This window comes from Malaclemys terrapin, chromosome 1 (assembly GCF_027887155.1).
Source record: "Malaclemys terrapin pileata isolate rMalTer1 chromosome 1, rMalTer1.hap1, whole genome shotgun sequence".
NCBI lineage: Eukaryota > Metazoa > Chordata > Testudines > Emydidae > Malaclemys > Malaclemys terrapin.
In genome coordinates, this window is record NC_071505.1 from 213,554,157 (window position 1) to 213,563,911 (window position 9,755).

General features: G+C 46.0%; 1 protein-coding gene across 1 annotated transcript; it reads right to left on the reverse strand.

The window, feature by feature from the left end:
* Positions 1-6,778: 6,778 nt before the first annotated feature.
* Positions 6,779-9,059, reverse strand: LOC128830629 (uncharacterized). The gene is made up of 2 exons (XM_054016495.1): positions 8,279-9,059; positions 6,779-7,355 (listed from the first exon to the last, which is right to left on the reverse strand). Exons 1-2 carry the CDS (start codon positions 8,679-8,681, stop codon positions 6,835-6,837), a joined length of 924 nt encoding a protein of 307 aa, XP_053872470.1. The 5' UTR covers positions 8,682-9,059; the 3' UTR covers positions 6,779-6,834.
* Between the last annotated feature and the right edge of the window lie 696 nt (positions 9,060-9,755).

Below are 9,755 nucleotides of genomic sequence, written 5' to 3' on the forward strand. Positions count from 1 at the left end.
CCTCCTCCCTTTTCTCTCTCCCTGGAAGAGATTTTTAAAGGTCACAGGCTGCTCTTAATTAGACTCAGGTGTCCATAATTAGCCTGAGGTAACCTCTCTCAGTTCATAGGAAAGAGGATTTTAACCATTCTGGCTGATATACCTGCCTTCGGCCATCTATAACACCAGGGAGAGGATGTTGGCTGAGGAGCTTGTTTGCGACTGTGGGGCCTATTTCCAGTCCTCCCTCCATTCACGTATCCAAGCAGAGTTCCTCTGGGCGGCATCCACTGGCTCCCTTGACACCTTTGAGGAGCAGTGGGCTCTGTCTGGGATTCTCTGCTCAGTGTCCCCTTCAGGTTCTCTCTTTTTGACCCTATCACCTTCACACCCGCCTTTATTTTATTTTTTGTTGTCCCCCCGAAATCAGTTGAGTTCCCGGGTTCAGTGGATCCTTCCCAAAGGCTGGGGGAGGGTCCTTTGGCCGTGGGCAGGCTTATGCCCGCCCACTTCCCCTGGAATTTTTAATAGGACCAGCCTTCCAGTTTGAGGAGCAGTGGACGCTGTCTGGGGTTCTCTGTTTGGTATCCCTTTCCGCTTCCCTACTTCTGACCCTTTGACCTTCACACCTGTCATTATTTTTTCTGTTGTACCCCGTAATTATTTGAGTCCCAGGCTCAGTGGATCCTCCCCATAGGCTGGGGGAGGATCGGGGGAGGGTCCCGCCCACCTCCCCAAAACCCATTTGGACCATCGTTTCCTGTGACGTTACTGCTGCTGATGTCATCCTCCTTATCTTATCTCTCCAATCTCTTATCTCATCTACCATCTTATCTCATCTCTTTTTGACATGATACTACTCTGAACTACTCTTCAGTTCAGTCAGTTGAAACAAACTGGTGTTGAACAGGGCTATATGTTTGAAGCATTCTCCATGACCGAACTCTTAGTTTTGTATGTGCTATGAGCTTTCTTTAGTGAAGACCAGGTCAAAGAAGTGTGCTCTTCAATTACAGTGCAAAGCAATGAGGTTTCAGGTAGTTCTTAGTATCTAAAGGAGTTTGTTCCAGAATCTTAGATCTGCCCCTGACGATCCTCAGCTACACACACAATCAAGCTTCACCCTTGCAGGGAATCATTTAATTGTGCCACAGAAATGGAGTTAATGACCACAATCTTCATCCAAATGTGTGAGGTTTGTTTGAGATCCTGGATTAAAACTATTAAGGGCCTTGAAGATAAAGACTGAAATTTTTGAACTTTATGCAATATTCAATGGGGAGGCAATAGAGTGATGACAGGATGGGTTTGTTGTAGGGCTGTCAAGCGATTTAAAAAATCGTGATTAATCATGGGATTAAAAAAAATAAGCGCCATTAATTGTGCTGTTAAATAATAATAGAATACTATTTATATAAATATTTTTGGATGTTTTCCACATTTTTAATTATATTGATTTCAATTACAACACAGAATTCAAAGTGTACAGTGCTCACTTTATATTTACTTTTGATCATAAATATTTGCACTGTAAAAATAAGATAAATAGTATTTTTCAATCTACTTAATACAAGTACTGTAGTGAAATCGCTTTATCATGAAAGTTGAACTTACAAATGTAGAATTATGTACAAAAAAACTGCATTCAAAAATAAAACAAAGTAAAACTTTAGAGGCTACAAGTCCACTCAGTCCTACTTCTTGTTCAGCCAATCACTCAGACAAACAAGTTTGTTCACATTTGCAGGAAATAATGCTGCCCGCTTCTTGTTCACATCTTGCATCTGGCATGTAAATATCTTGCAATGCCGGCTATAAAAGTGCCATGTGAACGTCTGTTCTCACTTTCAGGTGACATTGTAAATAAGAAGCGGGCAGCATTATCTCCTGTAAATGTGAACAAACTTCTTTGTCTGAGCGATTGGAGGAACAAGAAGTAAGACTTAGTGGACTTGTAGGCTCTAAAGTTTTAGGTTGTTTTGTTTTTGAGTGAAGTAATGTAACAAAAAAAAATCTACATTTGTAAGTTGCACTTCCATGATAAAAAGATTGCATTACGGTACTTGTATGAGGTGAATTGAAAAATACTATTTCTTTTGTTTATCATTTTTACAGTGCAAATATCTGTAATAAAAATAATATTAAGTGAGTACTGTATACTTTGTATTCTGTGTTGTAATTTAAATCAATATTTGAAAATGTAGAAAAACTTCCAAAATATTTAATAAATTTCAATTGGTATTCTATTTGACAGTGTGATTAATCACAATTAATTTTTTGAGTTAACTGTGATTAATCAACAGCCCTACTTTATTGTAACCTGTGTTGCTGAGTGATTTGTCCAAGGTTACAGAGGAATTCAGTGGCAGATGCAGGAATAAAGCTCAGGTCTCCTGACTAGTACTTTGGGCCCAGTTAAACATGCAGTCTCCTTGATTTACAAAAAGGGTGCTTATCCATACACTCCAGGCACACTTGATATAAATTTTAAAATGCAACATAACTAGAACTGAGGAAAAACTGATTTTTCGGTTTGTTGGCCAAACCAAAAAAATCCAGCAAAAGAGTTGGTTTATTTTAAACTTAAACTGATTTTTTGTTTTTTTCACGTCAAAATGAAAAGCTAAAAAAAGTCATTAGGAACAAACAAAACATTTCAAACCAACTTTTGTTTTTTTTTAAAATGTCATTTTGAATTGGCATTTTGTTTGGAACATGTGGATTTGAAAGAAAATGTCCAAATGAACTGTTTCAATGTTTTCCAAAAGAAAATTTCAAGGGGCGGAGGGAGAGTTGGCCAAAATTATCCACCAAATGTGGCTGAATTTCCTAGTCACCGAAATAACTTCATCCATCTTTATAAACAATGCCCTAAGTAAAACAGGACCATTTAATATAACCCACCACCTCCAGAAATCCACACAATATAAAAACTCAAATCTCCCTCCCCTTTCAATAATCCTCCCCCTCCCCCGCCCCCATTTTATAGGTCCCCTCCCCATTTTCAAATGCCTGGGGGGCAAGATTAACTTTTCAACTTTCTCCTTTTTTTGTTTCATGCACTTTTAGAGATTTTGGTGTGTTTTTTTTAATTTTGCCACAGTAAATAATAATAATTGTTAGCATTTATATACTGCTTTTTGTCCATAGATCACAACGTGTTTTACAAAGGTGAGTAAGTATTGCAATCTCAATTGTACAGACAGGTAAATTAAGGCTGCTAAATTTAGGTGCCTCAATTTTTGAGTGCTAAGCTTTAAACAAAAGGGTAAAATCCTGGCCCCATTGAAGTCAAGAGCAAAACTCCCATTGACTTCATTGGGGCCAGTATTTCACCCCTAGGGCCTGATTTTCAGAGGTGCTGAGACTCTCAACTTCAAATGAAATCAATGGGATCCTATGTGCTCAGAGTATCTGAAAATCAGGATCCATCTGTAGCTGTCCCAAGTTGGGCACCCAAAATCTGAGGCACCCAAATTTAGGGGTGAAATAAAAGCCAGAAGTTTCAGTTTCATCACTTTAACACAACTGTGCTATTCAGTGCTGCATTGCTGGATACAGCTTGATCCTCCTCAGGCCACTGGAGGGAGAGAAGGAGATGTGACAGGGATCAATAAAGTTATTTGGACAAGATAGAGGAAGTGGGGAGTCTGTCTGCTCTGATAGCTCACTTTAGTTTACCAACAAATATAATGAGTTTTGACATTTTGCCAACTTTGCCATCCAGGGGATGCATGCCCTGACTAATCCAGTGTTATAATAGAAGGTCTGAGGCAAGGGGTGAGCAGAGTCTGTTCATTTTTTATGGCAACCAGTGGAAATGACAATAAAGATGTTTAGTAGTACAGATTAGATTTAAGCAATCACCAAAGGAATCTGTTTATTTGCATGGAATTTATTATTCACAGTGACTGGTTTTCTTTACAGTGCACAGGGTGCACAGGTAGGGATAATTTGTGTTTGAAAATGCATTCACTTGAAGGGCCAAGAAGAGCAAAAGGTAAGATTACAAACTCAGAAAAAAAATATTGCAAGAGTGGAAGCAGTGCAGCACAATAATGGATTCGCTTATTAGAGCTAGATAACTTGAAATTTGAACAGCCACTAAAATTAAGGTTTTCTGATAAGAATGGAATAGATATCTATTGTTAGTATGATGCTTTTTTTATTTGTTTTTCTTACTTCTGAATAATAAATGTCTTTATTTTTATGTCTCTTGACTATTTCCGAAGGGACAGTCATCTGAGGGTATGTCTACACTACGAAATTAGGTCGAATTTATAGAAGCCGGTTTTATAGAAATCGTTTTTATACAGTCGATTGTGTGTGTCCCCACATAAAATGCTCTAAGTGCATTAAGTCGGTGGACCGCATCCACAGTACTGAGGCTAGCGTCAACTTCCAGAGCGTTGCACTGTGGGTAGCTATCCCACAGTTCCCACAGTCTCTGCCGCCCATTGGAATTCTGGGTTGAGATCCCAATGCCTGATGAGGCAAAAACAGTGTCGCGGGGGATTCTGAGTACATGTCGTCAGGCTCCCCCCCACCTCCGTGAGAGCAACAGCAGAGAATCGTTTTGCGCCTTTTTTCCTGGGTTACCTGTGCAGACGATATACCACCACAAGCATGGAGCCCGCTCAGCTCAGCTCAGCTCACCGTCACCATATGTCATCTGGGTGCTGGCAGACGTGGTACTGCATTGCTACACAGCAGCAGCTGATTGCCTTTTGGCAGTAGATGGTGCAGTATGACTGGTAGCCTTCATCGGCGATCTGGGTGCTGGCAGACGTGGGACTGCATTGATATACAGCAGCAACTCCTTGCCTTTTGGCAGTAGATGGTGTATTATGATTGGTATCCATCGTCATCATACTCCTCAGTGAGTTCGATCAGAGGCACCTGGGCAGACATGTTTTGTCTCCTGGAGACTCAGTCCTGCCGGCAGTCCTACTGAACCGTCTTGACGATGATGGCTAGCAATCATAATGCAGCATCTTCTGCCAAGCACCCAGAAGATGCCGATGACTATCAGTCATGCTGCACTGTCTGCTGCCAGCCTAAGATGTAAAAGATAGATGGACCAGATTTGTTCTGTATTCATTTGCTTCCCCCTCCCTCCATGAAATCAATGGCCTGCTAAACCCAGGGTTTTGAGTTCAATCTTTGGGGGGGCCATTCTGTGTGACAGTTGTTTATGTTTCTCCCTGATGCACAGCCACCTTTGTTGATTTTAATTCCCTGCAAGCCATGTCGTCACTCGCCCCTCCCTCCGTCAGACAATAGTTTCGCGCCTTTTTTCAGCCCAGACGCCATAGCACTGGGATCATGGAGCCTGCTCAGATCACAGTGGCAATTATGAGCACTATGAACACCACGCGCATTGTCCTGGAGTATATGCAGAGCCAGAACATGCCAAAGCAAAACCAAGCGAGGAGGTGATTGCAGCGCGGCGACGAGAGTGATGAAGAAATTGACATGGACATAGACCTCTCACATAGTACGGGCCCCAGCAATGTGCAAATCATGGTGTTACTGGGGCAGGTTTATGCCGTGGAATGCCGAATCTGGGCCCGGGAAACAAGCACAGACTGGTGGGACCGCATCTTGTTGCAGGTGTGGGACGATTCCCAGTGGCTGCGAAACTTTCGCATGCATAAGGGCACTTTCATGGAACTTTGTGACTTGCTTTCCCCTGCCCTGAAGTGCCAGAATACCAGGATGAGAGCACCCCTCACAGCTGAGAAGCGAGTGGCGATAGCCCTGTGGAAGCTTGCAACGCCAGACAGCTACCGGTGAGTCGGGAATCAATTTGGAGTGGGCAAATCTACTGTGGGGACTGCTGTGATCCAAGTAGCCAACACAATCGAAGACCTGCTGATATCAAGGGTAGTGACTCTGAGAAACGTGCCGGTCATAGTGGTTGGCTTTGCTGCAATGGGATTCCCTAACTGTGGTGGGGCGATAGACGGAACCCATATCCCTATCTTGTCACCGGAGCACCAAGCCACCGAGTACATAAACCAAAAAGGGTTCTTTTCAATGCTGCTGCAAGCCCTGGTGGATCACAAGGGACGTTTCACTAACATCAACGTGGGATGACCAGGAAAGGTACATGATGCTCGCGTCTTCAGGAACTCTGGTCTGTTTCAAAAGCTGGAGGAAGGGACTTTCTTCCCGGACCAGAAAATAACCGTTGGGGAATTGAAATGCCTATAGTTATCCTTGGGGACCCAGCCTACCCCTTAATGCCATGGTTCATGAAGCCGTACACAGGCAGCCTGGACAGTAGTTAGGACCTGTTCAACTATAGGCTGAGCAAGTGCAGAATGGTGGTAGAATGTGCATTTGGACGGTAAAAGTGAGCTGGCGCAGTTTACTGACTCGGATAGAGCTCAGCGAAACCAATATTCCAATTGTTATTGCTGCTTGCTGTGCGCTCCACAATATCTGTGAGAGTAAGGGGAGATATTTATGGCGGGGTGGGAGGTTGAGGCAAATCACCTGGCCGCTGATTACGCACAGCCAGACACCAGGGCGGTTAGAAGAGTACAGCAGGGCGTGGTGCGCATCAGAGAAGCTTTGAAAACCAGTTTTGTGACTGGCCAAGCTACGGTGTGAAACTTCTGTTTGTTTCTCCTTGATGAACCCCCCCCCCCCCCGGTTCACTCTACTTCCCTGTAAGCTAACCACCCTCCCCTCCCCTCCCCTCTTCAGGCACCACTTGCAGAGGCAAGAAAGTCATTGTTACTTCATATTCATGCATTCTTTATTAATTCATCATACAACTAGGGGGATAACTGCCAAGGTAGCCTGGGAGGGGTGGGGGAGGAGGGAAGGACAAGGACACACTGCAGTTTAAAACTTTAAAACTTTAACTCTTATTGAAGGCCAGCCTTCTGATGCTTGGGCACCTTCATCTGGGGTGGAGTGACTGGGTGGCCTGAGGCCCCCCCACCGCATTCTTGGGCATCTGGGTGAGGAGGCTATGGAACTTGGGGAGGAGGGCTTTTGGTTACACAGGGGCTGTAGCAGTGGTCTCTGCTCCTGCTGCCTTTCCTGCAGCTCAACCATACACTGAAGCATATCAGTTTGATGCTCCAGCAGCCGGAGCATCAACTCTTGCCTTCTGTCAGCAAGCTGACGCCACCTATCCTCTTCAGCCTGCCACTTGCTTTCTTCAGCCCGCGACTCAGCCTGCCACCTCTCCTCTTGTTCATATTGTGCTTTTCTGCACTCTGACATTGACTGCCTCCACGCATTCTGCTGTGCCCTGTCAGCATGGGAGGACATCTGGAGCTCCATGAACATATCATCCCAAGTCTGCCATTTTCTCCTTCTAATCTTCACTAGCCTCTGTGAAGGAGAAACATTTGCAGCTGGTGGAGGAGAAGGGAGAGGTGGTTAAAAAAGACACATTATAGAGAACAATGGGTACACTCTTTCACATTAAATTTTGCTGTTCACATTACACAGCACATGTGCTTTCGTTACTAGGTCGCATTTTTCCTCTTATATTCAGGGCCTGCTGGTTTGGTGTGAGAGATCACTCACGCAGTGCCAGGCAACAGAATTCGGCTTGCAGCAGCCATGGTAAGCCACAGTCTTTTGGCTTTTTTAACCTTCATAACATGTGGGAATGGTTTCAAACAGCAGTGCCCTCATTTCCCATACCAAGCACCCATTGGTTGGCCATTTAAAATGGGTTTGCAATGTAAAAGGAGGGGCTGCGGTTTCCGGGTTAAAATGCAGCACATACCCAACTAACCCCCCTGCTCCCCCACACCCAATTCTCTGGGATGATCACTTCACCCCTCCCCCCCACCACGTGGCTAACAGAGGGGAATATTTCTGTTCAGCCAAGCAGGAACGGTCACCTCTGAATGACCCCTTAATAAAATCACCCCATTTCAACCAGGTGACCGTGAATGATATCACTCTCCTGAGGATAACAAAGAGAGATAAGGAATGGATGTTGTCTGCATGCCAGCAAACACTGGGACCATACGCTGCCATGCTTTGTTATGCAATGATTCTAGACTACGTGCTACTGGCCTGGCGTGGTAAAGTGTCCTACCATGGTGGACGGGATAAGGCAGCCCTCCCCAGAAACCTTTTGCAAAGGCTTTGGGAGTACATCAAGGAGAGCTTTCTGGAGATGTCCCTGGAGGATTTCCACTCCATCCCCATACACGTTAACAGACTTTTCCAGTAGCTGTACTGGCCATGATTGCCAGGGCAAATTAATCATTAAACACGCTTGCTTTTAAATCATGTGTAATATTTACAAAGGTACACTCACCAGAGGTCCCTTGTGTGCCCTCACGGTCTGGGAGCATGCCTTGGGTGAGTTCGGGGGTTACTGGTTCCAGGTCCAGGGTGATAAACATATCCTGGCTGTTGGGGAAACCGGTTTCTCCGCTTCCTTGCTGTGAACTATCTTCATTGTCTTCATCATCATCTTCCTCGTACCCCGAACCCGCTTCCCTGTTGCGTGCTTCTCCATTGATGGAGTCAAAGCACACGATTGGGGTAGTGGTGGCTGCACCCCCTAGCATAGCATGCAGCTCCGCGTAGAAGCGGCATGTCTGTGGCTCTGCCCCAGACCTTCCATTTGCCTCTCTGGCTTTGTGGTAGGCTTGCCTTAGCTCCTTAATTTTCACGCGCCACTGCTGTGCATCCCTGTTATGGCCTCTGTCCTTCATGGCCTTTGAGACTTTTTCTAATATTTTGCCATTTAGTTTACTGCTATGGAAGTTCAGCTAGCATTGATTCGTCTCCCCATATGGCAAGCAGATCCCGTACCTCCCGTTCGGTCCATGCTGGAGCTCTTTTGCAATCCTGGGACTCCATCATGGTTACCTGTGCTGATGAGCTCTGCATGGTCACCTGTGCTCTCCACGCTGGGCAAACAGGAAATGAAATTCAAAAGTTCGCGGGGCTTTTCCTGTCTACCTGATCAGTGCATCTGAGTTGAGAGTGCTGTCCAGAGCGGTCACAATGAAGCACTCTGGGATAGCTCCCGGAGGCCAATACTGTTGAATTCCGTCCACACTACCCCAAATCCAACCCGGAAAGGCCAATTTCAGATGGTATTGAATATCACTGAGGCTGGGAAGGCATTGCAGTGGGATCTAGCATGTTCAGGCTTGGCCCACTGCCCTTACAGACACATCAGGAGTACCATCTGATCTGTGGCCATGGAGACATACTTAGAGACTTTCTCGGTAAAAGTGCAAACGTTCTCAATGCTCCTTCCAAGCATATGGACCGGTTGAGGGGGTGTGGCCTCCCACATACCGAATCCTGCCGGGTCCATGGGGAGGATGTGCCATATAACTGCTCAGCAAGATAAGCCCCCCCACCTTGTGCTGCTGCCGCAAGCGCCTCTCGCTGGTACTCGCTGTCCCACACAACGTATTGCGCGGGAGACAGCACCATGCGACATATGTCTTTCCAATCTTGGGGGAGCAAGTGATAACAGTTTGACACACCTTTCAAGATCCCCCGGAGCTCGTGCAGAACCGAGTAGGGGAGAGCCTCCCAGTCCACTACTCGGCCCCCGTTTCCATTATCCCGCCTAGAGACGGGGAACGCCTCGAACCCACACTTGGATTCCTTGTCGGTCAAGAGACCGGCCTTGCGCACCGGCTGCACCGCCGCGGCGACAGCGCCCCCCCGCCCGCCCGGTAGGCATGGGGGCGCCGCCACGGGCGGCGGCGCAGGGGGGGTCAGCTGCGGGCAGGAGGGGGGTGGCCCATCACCTGGGGGCAAAGGGG